The sequence below is a fragment of the Anabrus simplex genome, chromosome 14, assembly GCF_040414725.1.
Source record: "Anabrus simplex isolate iqAnaSimp1 chromosome 14, ASM4041472v1, whole genome shotgun sequence".
Taxonomy (NCBI): Eukaryota; Metazoa; Arthropoda; class Insecta; order Orthoptera; family Tettigoniidae; genus Anabrus; species Anabrus simplex.
The window spans coordinates 86,238,691-86,259,824 of NC_090278.1; the positions used below are offsets into that span (position 1 = coordinate 86,238,691).

Below are 21,134 nucleotides of genomic sequence, written 5' to 3' on the forward strand. Positions count from 1 at the left end.
CAAAGAAATAATTGTATAATTTTATTCAGGCATACGTAAAAATATCTGATGAGTGACCCCTTTCAATTGAAGAAAAACGGATTGTGCCAGTAATGGCAAAATTAATTTAATCATCATCTTCTACTTCATCGTCATCCGGGCTGCTAATCTGTAAGAAACCAAACAAGGCACAAGTTAGCAAAAATTGAAAAAGAGACAAGAGGACTGCTGTGGGTATGAATCAAGCACTTAACACATTGATGACCGGCCCCGGAGATCGCTGTAATGCGGCCAGCAGCTCTTGATGGGCCCTGGAGGTCTCAGTTTTTACGCACAGGCATTGTCCTGTAGCTTGCGCTATCCGTTGGCTATAATTTTAACTACTTTCAATCATGCCGAGAATCATTGTACAACATGGTGCGCCCATGGTAACATACCTTATGTAACGAAGTATTTCAACATTTATACGCAGATTCATTGTTCGATGTGCCTCATGGGTGACAAGCCCTGAGAATTCTCATAGTTTCTCAGCTGAGGTGACGGGCTACGAAAATTCTTGCTTTTATGCTCCTTGTATTTCCTTGCTTATTGATGAAATTGTGGGCGAGGTTAGGAGGGCATAACAGTGTAGTCATGTGATATAAACTATTACATTTTTCTTTCCTTAAACCTTCATGTATATAAGAAAATAATGTTGGATATGTAGAGCTATTCCTTGGAGCTCCAGTGCAGATGTCAACATGGCGCGGACTAATCAGTTGCCGATGGCTACCCAATAATTGTGATTAATTATGTACCGACCGGTCATAATCGGTGCCGAGTGACAAATAAGATATTTCTAATGATTAACACCGACACTAAATGGGGAGTAACCGTAATGAGAAATCCTTACATACTTGAAAACAATAGGTACATGAAATGCACAAACAAGGCATTCCTACTACACTGTGCTTAGAAATACAACTAATGGAGCTACAAACGGTACTGCATTGAAAGGTATCACACCGTACAGAATGCCAAGAACTTAGGGTGTGTGTTCCAAGTTTGAAGTCTATATCCTGAATACATTTCGAGTTACAGTACTTTGAGTGCAGCATTGTAATTTCTTTCTTGGAGGTTTGAACCATCCGGTCTACATCGGGTGGCAGCCTTCGTTCGGGGCCCGTCGTCAATGTGTTAACCAGTTCATTATTGAAACTAAAAAGTGAAAATATGAGACAAAAAATTATTTTTACATATACACACTCTTATTCACATGCCCTACGTTCTTAGTTACATATTACAAATGTGAGAGGTCAGTGTGAGAAGAGGGAGCAATAGAGAACACAAACATGAAGCTACAAAAGGACAATTCCAAATCTTCATACACTGCCATCGCAAGTAAATGAACTCTTTCCTCACGAATCCCAGCAATTCTCCATCCATTTCTTCTCAGACCCCAACATGTCAGCCTCTATTTTTCAGCTTCAACAGGCAGGCGAACATCACTCAACAACGACACTTGTTTGTTCCTTTCAAATATTTATATTGACCCACTGGGATCATTTTCTCCTTCAGTGTTTTCCTACTTTTTAAAATATCTGCCATTATCATTTTCCAGCTCGAGTTTCCTGGGCGAGGTGTACAAGCGCTCGTCACTTCTTTCAAAGTATAGTTTCTGTTCCTCTATCTCCTCCCACTTGGCATTCCTCTTGCTGATCTCCAATTTCAATGTGTCTATCCATCTAGCCCGCGGCCTCCCAACTGGCCTCTCCCCTTTCACTTCTCTGTCAGAGTTAATTCCATGCTGTTCTTGTTCCATCCATCCTCGTATTGTAGCCTGCATCTTCCTAAGAGCTTGGTAAAAAGTATTTTAATGTTGGCCTCTTTCTGTTTGCTTTATATCTAATCTTGTCCTTCCTGGTCTTTTGGTTCATTGTTCTGATGGATTCAATTTCCGTCGACTGGATTGTACAATTTGCCTTGTTATGCAGGGTACATGTTTCAAGTCCATATACGAGAATTGGAATGAAATAGGTATAAAACATGGTCAGTTTTGCTTTATGGGGTATTTTATCATCCCAAGAGTAATTTCTCACTTGAAAATAAAATTGAAAAGCTTTGGAGTCCTATTCAGTATTTCTTGGTTTACTGTGTTATCTTTTGAAATGATACTTTCATGGTATTTAAAGTTAGAAACAGACTGTGACAGAGTTCCCCTCCACGAACATACTTAAATATGTGCCTTTGTTGTTGATAGTCATTTCAACAGTTTTTGTTTTTCTGATGTTTAGTCCATATTCTTTAAACCTGCCATTCCAGAGATATATATACCTGCCAACTTTACAAAACCAAAAATCAGGAGATACAGTTGGTCAAAACTGCTTATTCTACATGCCTTGCACAATAAATGAGTACTATGGTATATAACACTTATGACAAAACCCAACTGTTGCTATAAGAGGTTACAAGGGTAAACATTACACATCTCTTTTCTCCCACAGGAAGTACGTGAGTGAGATGATCGGTCTCTGATAAGCTTTCCGAAAATAGTATGAATTCATACTCCACACGTGTGAATCAGTCATGCAATTCGATGGCACTACTTAGCAAATGCACAAATTAATATATTGCATCACGCACCTGCGTGATTATGCGAAGCGCAACGGTATTTTTTATCAAGTAATAAATTAAAATTCGACAATTGTCTCCAAATTGTGTCCGAAATCTCTAGAAAAGTCAAGTCACTACTTTTGAAATTCTATCACTAAATTACTGAAAAAGACTCCAAATCTAGCAACTATTCTCTAGAAAAGACTAGATTGATGTGAACGAACACGAACACAACATGCGAGAACGAGATATTAACAATCGATATACGCGTCACAATATACAGGTTTCAATAAACATCGCACATTCGCGCGCATTTCTCGTATTAATAAAAGTAGATATTTCATTTGAAAGCGGCCAATGAGCGAAGGACTGCCGGCCACTGGCGTACAAAGCTGAAATGGCGGGATTTGAAAACAAATGTTTGAAGTTCACAAAAAAAGCAAGCTGAAATCGGAAGACGGGAAAAGCTGTTGAAAATCTGGAGTCTCCTGCCTAAATTGGGAAAGTTGGCAGGTATGGATATAGTTTCTCCTATACTTCTACTTCATTTTCTCTCCAGATCAGAACATCTGCAAATATTAAGTGTTAGGCTCTTTGCAATGCCCTTTGATGGATTTTATGATCAGATCCATGACGATGAAAAGGAGTGGTGACAAGTCACTTCCTTGCTGGACTCATCTTTTGGTTTCAAAACAATCTGATCTGTATTAATCTTTATATATGTCTCTACCCTTTTCCTGTATTTATCTGTCTTCTTTCTTATGGCACACATGTAGTTCAAGCTTCACAGAATGCTATCATCAGTGTCGCTTACCATTTCCAAGCCAAGGGTCTATGTTCTCTTGCCAAACCAAAACACTGCTGGAAAGGCGCAAATAGACTTGAAAATTGCTGGCCTTCGACATGAAGACGTATATAATCCTATTAACTGGCGTTATAAAATTATAATGTGACATCTGATGAGATGGCCCCTCAACGAGCGTTGAAGCCCTCACTCCGGCTGAAACTGGGAAGCAGTGACGAGATTATCAAAAGCTGAGAAGAACTGAATTTGGTAAGGAGAGCCCACCTATTTGAAGACTGCAGCGTACAGAAATATGGATATTTTCCACGCTTCCTCTTTCTGCTCCCACCGACCATATATCCCTCCATGCAATTTTTTTCACGTTTCTCTCACTCTACAGCAGGTGAACCAGCTGACCCCTTATAATGTAATGCCACCAGATGTTTAGACAACTTGAAAACAACAGTTCTTTTTGTTATGCAAATACAAAAGGAATGTCAGAGAAAATAAAATCTGTCAAGAATGTAGCAATGACTCTTAAACCTGCCTTCAGAGCATGCAACCAACAGGAGGTAATCCCGGTGTAACTAGCAGCAAGCATAGCAACGATGCATTTATTCCCTTGAATCTGATGGTCAACAAACTTGTAGGCTGTGGTTTTTCCGAGCGCAATGAAAATACATCAGCCACTGTAGGGGAACTTGTGTTTTACTGGTAGAATGTGACAAGAAGTCGCCTGTGCTTTAAAATGCAAACTCCACGTACAAGTAAAAATATTTATGCAGCGTGGGACTCAAACCACTGATCCTACTACGATCCGACTAGCACTATGAAATAATACCAACATAGACATTATACATTTTCCAGCCAACTCATTCCTGGTTGCCAGCGTTTCGCCCAGTGTGCTAAGTTGGGCTCATTAGTTGGTAACATCTGTATCATAGCCCTCTGAACTAATCCCACTCAACTATGGAACAGATGTGCCAGGAGCTTGTATTATCACATTGCTGACGGGATGCTCCTCGCACTGTCCACCCCCTGCGCCCGGCCATTTCCTGAGCAACTTAGGGCAGAACCGCATGCATAGTAGAATCAAATGAGCCTGGCTTAACTAACCTACTGATTGCGATGACATTTACTGGCAACCTTCTGAAGGAGTCCTGATTATGTTTTCTGATGTGGTAAATTGTGTAGCAATAACCCTGGTGCAGGGGCATACGGCAACTTATACAGATTTCATGTTGTTTTGAACAGTGTATATCTTCATCACTACTCTCACTTTCATCAGAAGAGCCTTTGCGTTTTTCAACGTTACTTGGACATCACAAAGTTTATACAAGGAGTAATTTTAATACCACCTATTCAATACAAATTTATTCCACTATAGTGTGGTTAGATGCACATGGAAATTATCAGAAATTTGAAGTACATGTTTCGCCCACTATTTATTGGGCAACATCAGCTTCAATCAATCTTAAAACACACATGGTCTAAGGAGTCATAATAACTTATGTAAAAAATTGATGAATATTTACAAGTGTTAATATTATTATTATTTATTTATCATAAGTCTGTACAGAGTTCTCCTCCATTTTCACAGACACTATACATAGGCATACATAAATGCATGAATGAGGTTTTTTTAAGAATGATTCCATGACCGAATTAAATTGTCATGCATGCATGAATAAATGAATGAACACTTCTCTCCCAGTCACGGATAGCCACCAACTGAGGAGAGAGCATTCGGTTGGCAGGATAAATGCATGGATGTGATTATGCATGACTACTGCCCGGTCGTGTTACCCACCCCTGGTGAGAAAAAGGAGCCACCTTCCCAAGGATAACACGTCCAGCCCTTTCCTACAAGTGTTAATACTGTGGATGCAAAATTTTACAGCAAAAAAAAAACAACAGAAAATGCCTCTTGTAGACGTTGATATCCGTAGTAAACAATGTTATCAATCTGGAATGAAACTGTAAACATTTTGCACCCAAAATTATTAACACTTGTAAATATTTACCAATTTTTTACATAAGTTATTATGACTCCTTAGACCATGTGTGTTTTAAGATTGATTGAAGCTGATGATGCCCAATAAATAGTGGGCGAAACATGTACTTCAAATTTCTGATAATTTCCATGTGTATCTAACCACACTATAGTGGAATAAATTTGTATTGAATAGGTGGTATTAAAATTACTCCTTGTATAAACTTTGTGACCAGCTATTTTTCAATACGGAATAATGACGAGAATAATGGTTTGTAATGTTACTTGGACATTCCGAACAATTATCTGCATGTAGTTTGTTAAATATCTCGTCCTGATCTGATTTTTTTTTTTTACAATGCTATTTATTCGGAGCGTCGACCTAAGAACATCTTTTGCCCCTAACTTCGCCCTGATCTAAACATGCGGTCAGTCTGGGAAGCACCGTCTTACCCACCACGAGGCTCTTTGAACGACATACACGTTAGGTCGGAAAACTAAGAAATTGAAGCATAAAACAGCTCACCAAACGTACAAGTCTCGTGAACATGAGTTGATCTTGGACCCGTCAACAACATTCGGCCAGCCAAACACAAGTAGATTCGGGTCCCGTCCCCAGTGTGATAAGGTCTCCTCATTATCCTTCATTTCACCGTTTCATAGTTGTATTGTGGTTTAAAAAGTTAATAGTATATTATACTATACGTAATCAACTGGCATGATCTAAAACACCCTCTTTTGTTAGAATGGTGTGCAAATGATTGAAAGAATGTCTTATTTATGGAATGGCCTCCTCCTGATGGTACGAAAGATGGCAAACGGTTTAGAGTTCAGTGTGCTTGGCAGAATATCCTAGCAATGCGTAGTTACCAGATGGGAGGCAAACAAAGCATTATCGACCATAACGACTAATATATATTATGGATTACATCACCACCAATGTCCCACTCCAGTCGCCCAGGTGTGGTTATTATGGATTACATATCTTCCAAAATTATAAAGGGCAGCTGGTTCAAAGCATTTGCTTTGAAACAAAACCACAATACTACTATTTGAATATCCAGCCAATGAATAGAGGGAGAGAATACTGGAATATATTATTTGAGGCTGGATGTAATGAAGCGGAAAAAGGAAAGAAAACATCCCTACAACTAAAGAACTTTTGGTCCATTGCAACTTCCTAACATACAGTTTGCAAGTTTTTTTTTTTAATGCAGAAGGGTGAATATAACAGAACTTCTGTTTTTATGAATAATAAACCTGTGAGAAGGGCTGCATTTTCATGCACAAAATTCAAAAATGGACTTTTAGCAAATGCACTTGACTAAAGTCAATGTAAACAAAAAACTTACCTGGTAGTACCGAAGTTCATAGGTGTCCTTTCCGCTGGATATCACCCTCAACCAATCTCTGAGGTTGTTTTTCTTCAGGTACTTCTTTGTGAGATACTTAAGGTACCTGGAGAGAACAAAATCATACTATGAACTTCTCTTTTCAAAGGACAAAACACAATATCATAGGACCATAGGGATACCTGACAACTTTGAGAAATAGAAAAAAGGTAGTTTTTTAAATTCTTGGATTTCATCAAGTATATTGTGCCATGGTCTCTATGAAGAAAAAAAAAAGAAAAAAAAAAAAAGATGACATAAAAGCCATACATATCTACAGCTATAAGGTGAATTGGCCATTAAATTTAAAATCTAAAACTAAGAAAACAAACACAGTCACAAGAAAATGTAACATACATGGAACAAAATGCTTAACAGTTTTCTTTATTAAACTGTAACAATGGAAATTCAATATTATAGGTATTTCTGGAGACATGGAGATAACGTCTGTAATGTTTTACGACCACAATGTGAAGAAAAAATACCAGAAACTGTCACAGACAACTCTGAAATACATTCAAATCATTAAAATTATTTAATGGTGATCTATTACAATAAAGCAAAGCAAGAAAAACAAACAGATCAAGAAAATTATACCCTCATTAAAAAATCTACCGTATGGAAATTCAATGGGCAAAACAACAAGCTAATGATTATTTTATTAATAACTCTAAAAATAAATGTAAGGCGGCCTGATCCATCATAAACGATGAAATTGGCAGGGCAAAGAGGGAGAATTCTGTGCAAATAGAACCGAATGTACTTAATGAATACTTTATAAACAGTGCTAAACATATGAATATCAGTAACACCTCTGGAGACAAAGAAACTACATACAACAATCTACTAACGAATAGTGTAACTTCTGAAAATAACAGACACCCCTTAAAATGCAAGTTATAAACCCTAAGAAAGTCTGCAAAAATGTTTCAGAACTAAATTCTTCAAACTGTGAAGACTATTATGGCATAAGTAATTTTATTCTAAAACAAATTGACATAATAATAATTCTGCTAACTCATCTCATCAATTTGATACTGGCTGAGGGGACTTTCCCAGACTGTCTAAAAATAACAGTTACAATTCCTGTGTTAAATAACAGAGATGTTATGGACCCAGGCAGTTATCGACCCATTTCAATTTCAGTAATAGAATATTGTATAAAGGAACAGCTATCTGTATATTTTGAAAAGTATAATTTACTAAATGCTGCACAGTTTGGGTTCAGAACAAATAAATCCACCATTAAAGCCTTACAAGCTGTTGAGACTGAAGTAATTCAAGGCTTTGAGTCTCACTACATTACAAGAGCTAAACTTTTAGACCTCAGCAAAGCTTTTGATTCAGTGCCGCACAATATACTAATACGTAAGCTTAGCTACTATGGCGTGAAAGATTTAGAGTTGTTATTAATTACATCCTACCTCAATGGCAGGTATCAAATTGTACTGGTAGAAAATCAACGATCTGGGGCTCTCAGAGTAAAAACGGGTGGTTCAGGGTTCAGTTATAGGAACTTTCCTCTTCCTGGTGTACATAAATGATATTGTTAGTAATTTACCCTGTAGTCACTGCTCCATGCAGATGATATTACTATCATAACATGCAACAGATACAGAAAATATGTTGAGGAGGAAAGGATGGAAATGCTACACAAATCCTCCTCTTGGTTGCAGGCAAATAAACTTATTCTAACTAATAACACAGAAGTGATCTACTTCCATTTAATTAATTCAGGTCTGTGTAATAATGATCAAAATTCTGTCAAATTATTGAGATTGTATCTGGATTGTAAATTAACCTGGAAAAAAAAAACACACACACACACAAAAGTTATGTACAAAACTGGCTAGTGATATTTTTGCTTTGCAGACTTAAAGGATCAGTAGTAGTCATATGATGAGTGCATACTATGCCTTCTTTCATTCACACTATCATATGGTACCATGCTATGGGGTAACCCAACAGGGGCTCAAGATGTGTACATTTGATTTTGGCCAAGAAGGAGTTTTATCATCACACGTCCCCAAAAAGAACAAGGTTGTGTTATTGTACTCGTTCATGCACAAAGACGACGCAACTGACCCCTCTTCACGCGATGCCAATAAACCTGACATGTTACATTTTATAACCTTACAAAGGGTGGAGTAGATGTCATCGATGAATTAAAAGGCAATTACTCTGTTTCAAGAGCCAGCAACCGTTGGTCATTAACTCCTTTCTACTCCCTTCTAAATATTGGTGGCATAAACAGTTACCTCATTCTCCAAAGTAAAGTCGACAGGATGAAGCGAAAGCAGTTTCTGAAGACTTAATTTCAGTTTTATGTAGCGTTTTTAAAAATATATTTCACTTCTTATGTCCATTTCAATTTCAGAAATTGTTTTAAGTTCTGTAGCATTGTTAATTTAGTTCGTATACTGATTACTCTGTGTTGATTCATTATGTAGTTTATATTACTTTATGTTGTGTATTGTAATGGCAAATAAAGATAATGTTATTAAGTCATGACATAAAAACATCAAAAGAAGCCTAAAACAAAACAACATAAAAGCAACAAACCAATATTCAGCCCATTTTAAAGTGAAATTTTACTTAAGCGTAATTGCGGGCTTTAAGACCATGCGCGAGTCATCACGTTACAACTCCACGCGCGAGTCCTCGTGTGTTGATAAAATAAAGTGCAGTGATTGCCTTGAAATATTCCGTCCAAATCCTGAAGAACTACATCTCCCAAACATTTTTAATACAACAATATACAGAAATTCAAATGTGCTAACCAACTCACGATTACTTTCAATATTCATACTGCCTTTCCGTATACTTTTACCTCAAGGACAATTTCCAGTTGGGGAATATGTCAAAATAAATAAATAAAATACATACATCACAAATGCTTCCAATCACTAGACGACTTATACCATTCTTTACTAATGACTTACAGCAATAATTCAGTACAATAAATATTACCTTTTTGAAAACGGAATGTCTGAATTGACAGACAGTTTCATCTTGCTGCGCTCGAGACTCACAGCATTACCAAAATTGTTGGTCTTTCCGTTAACCTTGATCCGCTCCTGAAGATATTTTTCCTGAAGAGAACACAATAAATTTAATCAATGACTCAGATTCGACAATTTTGAATATAATGCATTCAAAAACTTCTGAGAATTGATACATTCCAAATCACATTCTCGAGTACAACACGACATATAAAAGTAGAGTAGGCATATGGTAATTTATGCAGTGCATGACTTACAGAAACTCACTATATATTTGGGTGTCCAAAACAAATTTTTTTAAAGGCAGGAAATATTTAAAGACAGGATTTCACCATAATGTTGGGTGCTTTTGTAACGGATGTGCTTATGTTTATTACATTAAAGAACTAAAAATCTGCGTGAGACTGATTGTGACTTGGCATTATGCAGTAGTATATTTTTCAAAGAGGCTGGCTTAATGACCTGAAAAATTTTCACAAAGCGATTAAATCCTCCCTGGTAAAACTGAATTTAAAGTATCGCGATTTATGTAGGACTTTTTGTAAGATTACTGTATAATTATACATATTTCAGATGTTATAGCAAAATTATTGACAGTTTTAATTAGTTCTCAGATTTTCCACCACCCATGTATATTTTTCTTCCAGGGTCCCTCCAAAAACGGAGGATTGAGGTTCCACTGTAATACATTTCTGCATGCATTAAGTCTTATCATTACCATTCAATACTTCATAAAGGATGGAGAGAAAAACCATATAATTTTTAAAAAATGTTACAACTAGAGACAAAACATGAAAACTGAGGAGTTTACCTCAGATAACATATTATACACTGAAATGTTATATCAACTACAGAAGTGATAGAAGTTCCAGCCCAACAAAATGAATTACTGGTCCCTGCCAACTCAGATATTGCATTTTCTCGCAGAACTCTTGCACTTTTTTTTTAATAAAACAAAAGAGATATAGACAAAGACACCATCAGAGAGCAGAGGATCCTGTAATTCCATAAGGGAAAGACTGAGAAATTAGAGTTGAAGTAGTACATAAAAGAGGAAAAGGTTGTTCAATTGGTTAGCCAATCATGAGAGGTGATATGATGTTACTTACAAAGTTTGCTACATCCATTATATTATCTTCTACAGGATGCGTGCAGTCTACCGTGAACTTCAGAGCAATCTTTTTCTTCTTCTGCCCCTTGCCCCTGATCTGCTGCTTTTTGGGAGGACCTCCCTTCTTGGCTGGGACCTGAAGATTTAAGTTATGCAAAATCAAATTTTGGACAAATTTACAGTATTGCTAATGTAGAACCAAGTGATCAGTAAATTTCTTTGAAACTATGTGTACAATTATGTTTATTAGCAGAGTCTCTTCTAGTACAATACATATTGGACAATGACGTTGTAATGTAGAGATTTGCAACTTACACATTTCATTTACCGAGTTCCGGTTTGACATTTAACATTAATGAACATAATGCTTATAATTTACTGCAAAGTTCCACCTATACAATACTTAATTATTAATAATTAAGATACGTCAGATTACCAGATGTTCAATGAAAGAGCAGTTATTTTAAAAAAAGCATTTAATTTACTGAAAAACTTGAAAGAAATACTAAAAATACTGTGTACCGCTGAGAATACATATTAAAAGAGAAACAATACTGTATTTGTATAGACATTTTAAATGAAAAAAAGCATTTTACTCAAGATTTAAAAAACTTCTTTATAACCATGATTTATTTCTTCCACCTACTACATCAATAGGCCTATCCTGGAAAATAAAATCGTTAATGACAGAATCAACACTACAGCCCGTGCTCACCAACATTAGTGCCTCGGCTCCGTGCGGAGAACGTGGTTGGGGTGGTCAACAAGGCTGCCAACCTCACTAGTTAAGACTAAAAGGGGATCTGGGGGCAACTGCCGCGAAGTGGCATTAGGCCTCTACTTTATTGTGTAAACACAATTGGCCCGGACAAGATCACCGAGTCTAGATTGGTTAGGGTAGGGGTGGACAAGATCAGTGATTTGAGGACAAGCAAAGGGGGTCTCAGGTTAGAGCCACCGCAAAGCGGCTTCAGGACTCTAGTTCCTGTGTAAACACTACTGGCCTGGACACGATCATTGGTCTGGATTGATTAGGGTAGGGGGTGGAAAGAACAGTGATTTGGGGACAAGCAATGGGGGTCTCAGGTTACAGCCACCGAGGACTCGAGTTCCTTGTTCAAGAGCTCCTTCTCCCTAGAACAGAGAGTGCACGAATTCCTTACTGCCTCTGCAGCACTGTACCCTCCTCTGCATTAAGGTAAGTTTGATATAAAATCATTCCTATGCTGTATTCAGCATGGTTTCCTTTATATGTCCTGTTTCTTTGCGTTTTTATTCTGCCAAGATTGGTGATACAATCTATAATACCAATATAAATGGTCCGTTATTGGACATTATAAATTTTCCAGCTAACTCATTCCTGGTTGCCAGCGTTTCACCCTCGAGTGCTAGGCTGGGCTCATCAGTTGGTGCCTAGCACACCTACCAAGACGCTGGCTAGTGCATATCATGGAAGCCACTGAATAGGCTAATTGCAGCCACCGGCAGTGCCAATGCACTATGAGAGACCTTGTCTCATTATCAAAAATCGATGCCTGCTTGGCCATCAGATGATATAGATGTTGATTCCCATAGGGAATCTGAAATCAGGAACAATGGCCAAGCAGGCATCAATTTTTGATAATGAGACAAAAGTCTCTCATAGTGCATTGGCACTGCCGGTGGCTGCAATTAGCCTATGCAGTGGCCTCCATGATATACACTAGCCAGCCTCTTGGTAGGTGTGCTAGGTACCAACTGATGAGCCCAGCCTAGCACACGAGGGTGAAACGCTGGCAACCAGGAATGAGTTAGCTGGAAAATTTATAATGTCCAATAACGGACCATTTATATTGGTATTATAAATTTACTCATTCGGAACAAATATTTCAGATTCCCTACTATGGGAATCAACATCTATATCATGATACAATCCAGTCATGACTGACGTAAAGGACGTCACATGCGACTTTACGGGTATTGGTATTATGTCACTGTGGCTTGAGTTAACTGAGACTGTACTTGCTCCTATATACCAGGTGTATGCGTCTTTTCCGGTTTCACTAAGGGCGAACAGTATGCAGTGTATGAATTTGACACACTGTTGATAAACTTAACCATAATAGGTATTTTATTTGATCCTGCATTAACTTGTATAAATCCATAAACTATTTAAAATAGTTTATGTTGGGCCCACCTTGTCAATATACTATGATGATTGAAAATTATTTATTCTATCATACATATTTCAGGAACAATATGCATTCCCTTCATCAGTGATCACTTATGTTCCTGAAACATGTATGATAGAATAAATAATTTTCAATCATTAAAAGAGTATTGACAAGGTTGACCCAACAAAACTATTTTAAACAGTTTCTTTAATAGATAAATTTGACCCACAGGTCAGTTTGTTGATCCGACATTAACCTACCAACACACAAAATTTGAGTCCGACAAACACTAGCGTATGTCTTGTATTTTTCAGCAATCATGTGGACGTTTGTGCCCGAAAAAAAAATTACAGCACGCATTGCTTTTCTTATTTAATAAAAATTTAAAAAAGGCTGTGGAAAGTCATCGTTTAACATACGGTGAACATGCTCTATCGATTAGACCAAGTGAGACATGGTTTTGTCAATTTAAAAGGGATGATTTCAATGTGAAAGACAGTGTGCACTCAGGTAGACCACAAAAGTGCTAAGACGAGCAACTGCAGGCGTTACTGGATGGTGATACAATTCAAACTCAACAGCAATTGGAACAAGCATTAAACGTGTCGCAAGAAACAATAAGCAGATGTTTACGAGCGATGGAGAAGATCAGTAAACGTGGTAAATGGGTCCCACACGATTTGAATGAACGGCAAATGGAAAGTCGCAGTCACTCGTGAAATGCAGCTTCAACGCCATGAAAGAAAATAATTTCTGTACCGAAGTGTGATGGGTGACTAAAAATTGATTTCTTTTGAATACCTGAAGTGGAGAAAATCGTGGCTGACACCACGCGAAGCCGGTCCTTCAATACCAAGGCCAAATCATTTTGGCAAGAAGACTAAGCTTCGTGTCTAGTGGGACCAGAGCGGTATGCATTATGAACTCTTGAAGCCCGGCAAAACCGTTAATGCACAACGCTATTGCCAACAAAGGATTAATTTAAATCACGCACTGATCAAAAGACGACCGGAATGGGCCAGAAGACATGGCAAAGTGATTTCGTTACATGGCAATTTGCCGTCTCACACACCCAAACCACTGAAAAACACCTTGAAATCGCTTGGATGGGTCATCCTTCCACATTCGCCGTATTCTCCCAACCTGGCGCCATCTATCACCTCTTCGCATCAATGGGGCACGCGCTCGCAGAACAGCACTTCAACAATTTCGAGGTAGTTCGAAAATGACTCGACGAATGGTTTGCTGCAAAAGCCAAGCAGTTTTTTCTGGCAAGGTGTTCATAACTTCCCTGAAAGATGGGCGACGTGTGTAGAAGCCGATGGCTAATATTTAGCATAAACACAAAATTAATTTCCCTTGAAAATTACGTTTTCATTACCACAAAAACCGGCAAAAACGCATGCATTCACCTGGTAATGTTTGAAAGATCTGGACCATTACAGACACTTCTGAAGGCCAGTCAGATAGTCAATAACAGAAAACTGAACTTCCTGGAATATCTTTCAAGGGTGTATTTAATGTAAAATTCATGCATAAAGTTATAAACATTCAACTATTCAACCATGGCCCATGGGGTAGTCATTGCAAACTTCAGAATATGGACTGCACTGAATGGTAAGTCGCAGAAAGTGTTGCCAGAAAAACAAAAGATCATACAGATTCAATCTTAAGATAATTAAATTTAAGAGAAAGCCACAAGTATGATACAATATTAAATAACATACAGCCCAGAAGGTCCTTGGTCCACCAACTGACTGATTCTCAGCCTGGCTGCCTGCAAATTACAAGGTGATGTGTGGTGGTGATAGAGATTAATGTTTTAAGAGGAAGTACAACTAGGCAACCATCCTCTATATAACACTAATCTGAGAGAGAAAAAATGGATGGGATCCGACGCTTCAAAAAATGAAGGTATTGGCCAAAAGAAGACAAGGACCACGAAGGGCGGGAAAACGAAAGACTCCCTGGGCCCGGAGTGCTCTAATACTGCCGGGGTCGGAAAAGAACAAGAGTTGACCAAGGGAGGTAAGATAGATGAAAGTAAGGAGCCTGGCACAAGTAAGCGGAAGCAATGCCAGGACTCGAGTAAGGGCCCTGTGTTCGCCAAACCACGCTCCAAAGTTCAGAGCCCGTAGAGCCCCTTCTCGTTGACTCTTACGACAGGCAGGGGATACCATGGGTGTAATTCTACCACCCCCACCCACAGGGGGAGAGGTGATGTGTGGTCAGCGCAACAAATCATTCTCTGCCACTTTGCCATTTGTAGAATGAAATCCTCAGCAAATTGAACACAATAAGTAAACAATTGCAAAGTGAAAAAGTAATTACTTCTGCTGCCATAAAGATACTAAAGCACTGTCTCCACTGGGAACCGGGAATTGTTCCAAGCAGAGAAATGTTTTTGGTGGATGTTTTTCAAATTTTCTTCAGTATTTTACAAAAACCCATTCTTAGATTCTCCACAGTTTCACTACTAAATGAAAATACTTCTATGTAAATAAATCATTAACTTTGTGAAAATTCAAGAACATTTTGAAATTATCGGTACAATTTCTGAGAAAGTGTTTCAAAATATGGACTGAGATTTATACATGTTTTTCCATCACTGTTAATTGACCTTGGCAACTAAATTCAACTTTCTAACTGAAATATATTTCAGTTGAGAAAATAATTACCATGCCAAAAAAAAAAAAAAGAACCCAAGTTCCTAAAAATAAAAATCTTAGAATTTATTAAACCTAATTGCATAATTTTACATATCAGCACTCACTATTACGTGTAAAATGAATGATCCAAAGTCCAGCTTTCTATACTTAACAGTTTCTGAAAAACATGTATCTAGTTTTACAAAAAGGTAGTATCGAGAAAAGGTGATTTAAAGATAAGACAGTATTACAACTTACTTCAGTGCATTCTTGAAGAATAGCCATCTTATCTACTTCAGCTGATTCATCTAGCTTCCTTTTCATTTTTTCCAATGCTGGCTTCCTTTAATGAGGTCACTTAGCAATTATTTTTGCACATTTTACACAATCTTTGTCGAATTTGACACAGAACTTGTGTTATGACCTGGTTCTATGCCCAATGCCCTCAAAACTTTAGTTCTTCCCACTGCACCCTCATTGAACGTGAGAGCAGCATCATATATACCAGGAAATCATAATCATTGAAAACAGTTTTTGGTAAGCATTCCGACACACTATTATTGAAACTTAAAATGTTGAGTCTGCCCATGGAGACATTTTTTCACGAGTTTCTCTTCACTGTTCGTCCTTGATTCCCGTCCACTTTTCTCGTAGAAGTCATCTGATCAATGCCTCTCTTAAAGGAGGCCGTTAACCCCATGTTCCAACCTTGTCCATTGGCTGGGGACAAAGATTTAGGATCATCCTACTCGTAGACAAGTTGCCTTCACCATGGCTAAAGACATATGTCCTCTTCTAATTAACACTAGCGAGGATGAGTTGCTCCAACTGCTATTCCTGCCATTCTGAAGATCTTTGCCCATAACCCTGGGCACGGGTTCCATGTTATACCCCGTGGGGCTGGGTCCCCGCCTGAACTTAGCCATCCTTTTACACCGGCCTACTGGAGTAAAGAATGCTCACCCCGCAACGTGGATGCGCCAGGCAAAAATTAGTAAGTACTACTAATGGTTCAATACAGAACCATAATGAAGTTTATATCTTCTTTTTTTTGCTAGGGGCTTTACGTCGCACTGACACAGATAGGTCTTATGGCGACTATGGGATAGGAAAGGCCTAGGAGTTGGAAGGAAGCGGCCGTGGCCTTAATTAAGGTACAGCCCCAGACCATTTTCAGGGCTGCCGATAGTGGGATTCGAACCTACTATCTCCCGGATGCAAGCTCACAGCCGCGCGCCTCTACACGCACGGCCAACTCGCCCGGTAGTTTATATCTTTGAACGGCAAGAATTACTCAAGTGGAGGATACGGAAGGTGGCCTTATCTCCCTTGAGCCGTGTTAATGGATGTGTATTATGCCACAACCAAAGGCATTCTTGAGATATTACTGATGTTTAACAGACACAGTTGCCTTCACCATGGCTAAGGAGCCCCATCTACTGCATATGTCCCCTTCTAATTAACCCATCCATACGAAAGGCAAGTTTAGATTTGTCACACTCAAAGCAAAATTTCTTCCAGATTCCACGCTTGAAACAAACTTCGCATCTCCTTAACCGGTATGATTATTAGCATCTTCTGAGGGAAATGTCCTCAATGGCCTTGCCGAAGCCTCAGCGGCGTGGTTCCAGGAAATGGACATCCTCTTCTAATGTATCCAGGGAGGATAACCTCTTCAGTGTTCTCCCCAGGACCTTTTTAATTGGCGCACTGCCCGGCCGTTTTTACAGAAAACATAACCCAGATATGTGCTAGTTACATAATATTAATACATATTTGAGTCACTGGGTGCTCCAAATGTAAATTTAAGGTATTAATCCAGCCCGGGGGACCACTACATTTGTAATGTTATAAGTGAGTGGAAATTAATGCAATCTTACTTGGAGAGATGTGTTCACTGCGATGTCCAGGAACCCACCAACCCGCCCCAAGAAGTACATTTACTTTTATAACCTAATTAAGATTATTACAGGCCATATTCATTTCTCAAGTAGCTTCTTGTATTCCTATTGGCAAATGTAAAGTGGCACATGATCTTCCTGTGAAGGAAGTTAATCATAATGCGTTACCAACCGCAGCACTAGACTGGTGCTCAAGCCTATGCCAATAATACACTGAAATAATTTTATTACGCCGGGCTGAGTGGCTCAGATGCAATGGCCTTCTGATCCAAATTTGGGAGGTTCGATCCTGGCTCAGTCCGGTGGTATTTGAAGGTGCTCAAATACACCAGCCTCGTGTAGGTAGATTTACTGGCATGTAAAAGAATTCCTGCGGGACTATATTCCACCACCTCGGCATCTCTGAAAACCGTAAAAGTACTTGGTGGGACGTAAAGAAAATTATTATTATTATCTTACAGTAAAAGAAAAGGTGACTGGATTCGAAACTCACGGCCTTCAATTTTTAATTTCAAGACTACCGCGATAACCATTACACCACAGGCCCACAAGTTTTCGATTGTGAAATTTATGGCACTGTTTAACAATGTGGATCCTCAAGTTTCAGTATACCAGAGTTCCATATTTGTTAATATTATTGGTTTTACGTCCCACTAACATTTCAGTAGAGTATTTGATTGATTTTCTTACTATAAGGGGCATAGAATGTAACCTCAACACAGATATGAGGTCATTACTTTTCTTTAATACTTGCGGTCCTTACCAGTTGCCATGCCCATTATCTTGCTGGGTAATTTGTTCAGCGGATAACACTTATCTTGGAATATAACTGCAATGTAAGATTATTTAGTGACAAACACCGAGACATCATAAACAACACGGCAGTGCGCCAAGAATCATACAGATGGCAATATGTTATTGAAGAGTTGGTCACACGAAGCCATGTAGACAGCAGGCTTTCTCACTGAAAACAGCAAGCTGTCCGGTATTGTCATATTAAAGTATTTGCAGTTATTCTACTGTTGGCAGCACTGCCTTAGGCATGTCAGCTCAGTTTCCTCTTGCCACACAACCACAACTTTGTAAATTGTTTAAAACTTGTGCACACAGTGCTGTGGTCACCTTCAACATGTGACGAGACATCATTAGTCCAGCCCTTGGACCGCTATTCACACAGGCGCGTAACGACTGTCGTTTGTTTCCTCGCTCGCGGCCTTCTTGGAAAGGATGTTCTGTAGCAGTGCTCAGAGCTGCCAACCTCTGTACTTAGGAACCATGTTTCGAATTGTTCCCCGTTTTTGCCATTCGCGAAGTGGACTTAGGCCCCTAGTTTCGTATACGGATCTAGGCAAGACCCTTGGTCTGGACGGTTAGGATTCTTGCCGTGGATAAAACCATTGGTCTGGGCGGTTAGAAGCCGCGAAGCGGCGTTAGGCCCCTAGTTTTGTATACGATTAGGATAGGATCTAGGCAAGACCATTGGTCTGGACGGTTAGGATTCTTGCCGTGGACAAGACCCTTGGTCTGGACGGTTAGGATTCTTGCCGTGGACAAAACCATTGGTCTGGGCGGTTAGAAGCCGTGAAGCGGCGTTAGGCCCCTAGTTTCGTATACGATTAGGATAGGATCTAGGCAAGACCATTGGTCTGGATGGTTAGGATTCTTGCCGTGGACAAGACCATTGGTCTGGACAGTTAGAAGCCGCGAAGCGGCGTTAGGCCCCTAGTTTCGTAAATGGTTAGGATAGGATCTAGGCAAGACCATTGGTCTGGACGGTTAGGATTCTTGCCGTGGACAAGACCATTGGTCTGGACGGTTAGAAGCAGCGTTAGGCCCCTAGTTTCGTATACTACTTGCGCTTTTATTGTGCTGCGGTTGGTAACGGATTATCATCAACATACTTGACGGAAAGGTCACGTGCCACTTTACAATGGCCAATAAGAATACAAGTACCTACTTCAGAAATGAACATGGCGTGTAATAATCTTTATTAGGTTATAAAAGTAAATGTACTTCTTGGGGTGGGATCGTGGGTTCCTGGACATCGCAAAGAACACATCTCTCCTCTATCACTAATTCCACTCACTTGTAACATTACAAATTACGCCGGTCTACGGGCTGTACTAATGCCGACGAGACTCCTGCTCCTCAACTAGCCAGTGCACTGTGAATCACACCACACCTAATACGTGGAGTAGCCTAAACGATGAAGGCACCAACTTTCTATGCCTCACTTGGCACATGCTCAGTCCACTTTTTTTTTTAAATGCCAAATCAAATTAATGTGAATGTGCTACTGTACTGTGAACAACCACACTGCAGCAGTGATGTTCTTATAATACAGTGTAAAATTCACACAAAATAACCTTGTAACATTTTAAATTGAATTTATGCAGTTTTCACACTTAAAAAAAAGCAAAAATCGCGAATGACTAACAACTACGAGAAACATTATTAATTATCTCTGATCTGCATTTAAGCCTGTCGCACAGGTGACAATCCGTATCAACTATTAACTCAGAACATTTGCCTTTCAGACGAATTATTCCTCTTAAAAGCCCATCTTTGTTGCAAATAATAAAAATATTGAAGGCTCTAAAAAGAACATTTCGAAATAAGTATTACGAAACGCTGCATAGAAATAACATGTATGTCGTTAAATTTCACAGCAGAAACTACCGTCTGGGCTCGCAGAACCCCTATCGTCCATGCTGGAATGATCAATCTCCGCACGCACATTATACATCAGCATAAGGTTATGTCACGCTGTTAAAATAGCGACAAGCAAGTGAAGAAGATTGAAATTGTATTTATCGCCGTAGGAATACTACCAACAACCCTGGTTTCTTGAAATTACTTCCGTATATGATGAACAAGTCAAAATTCACACAACTCAAGGGGACCAACACGTGTGCAATGTATAATGTGAAAAGTATGAATGTGGGAGGCTTAGTAAGTAATTTACATGTGTTAATTGGTAACATCCACAGAGAAACAATGTATTTCGTGAAGAAAATCGGTAATATGTGCTATAAATAATAACAGAAAATAAAATATCCATTAATACTCACCTGAGGCGGCATCCTTCTCCGATTCACTTTAACAAAACGGAAGGGCTCCGCATAAATACGTCACATCCGGAGTAGGCAATCTCCTGTCGGTCGTTTTCCATTACTAAAGAGTAAGAAGACATCATACTTTTGCGATGTATCGTAATATCTAATAACAATAATATATTTATTTCAGCCCATAGCCATTAATCATCAATTATAGTTAAAATGAAAACCATCGGCTTTCTGCTTTTTCCGTCCCAATATTATTATTCTCACTCCATCCCCCGTAATTGTAGGAAAACTGCAACTTTCTTTTGGGCTTGTTTACCACTCACTATGATATCGTTCACATTTCTGTCCATATAGTTCACAAATGCACTCTAAGGACGTATCGTGGAAGACTTACTGTAAGTTTCACACACTCGAAAGTGGAATCTGTGCGTGTGCACTGAGAAACGAGTTATAATTTATGTGGAAAATCACAGTCGGGCGCTTTCCAGTCAGAAGATGCCAACGGCTTCGGTTGC

At 38.9% G+C, this 21,134-nt stretch overlaps 1 protein-coding gene across 1 annotated transcript; it reads right to left on the reverse strand.

Moving 5' to 3' along the window:
• Positions 1–8: 8 nt before the first annotated feature.
• LOC136885688 (large ribosomal subunit protein eL22) lies at positions 9–20,730 on the reverse strand. The gene is made up of 5 exons (XM_067158391.1): positions 20,626–20,730; positions 10,851–10,988; positions 9,710–9,831; positions 6,701–6,806; positions 9–148 (listed from the first exon to the last, which is right to left on the reverse strand). The coding sequence occupies exons 1-5, from the start codon at positions 20,635–20,637 to the stop codon at positions 107–109; spliced, it is 420 nt and encodes a 139-aa protein (XP_067014492.1). The 5' UTR covers positions 20,638–20,730; the 3' UTR covers positions 9–106.
• Between the last annotated feature and the right edge of the window lie 404 nt (positions 20,731–21,134).

Bases quoted from the DNA above. Each gene is read 5' to 3' on its own strand.
- LOC136885688 (XM_067158391.1), bottom strand. The intron at 9,832-10,850 runs GTAAGTAACATC...TGTTCTCTTCAG, and splicing joins TAATGGATGTAGCAAACTTT to GAAAAATATCTTCAGGAGCG. The intron at 6,807-9,709 runs GTAATATTTATT...TGTTCTCTCCAG, and splicing joins GACATTCCGTTTTCAAAAAG to GTACCTTAAGTATCTCACAA.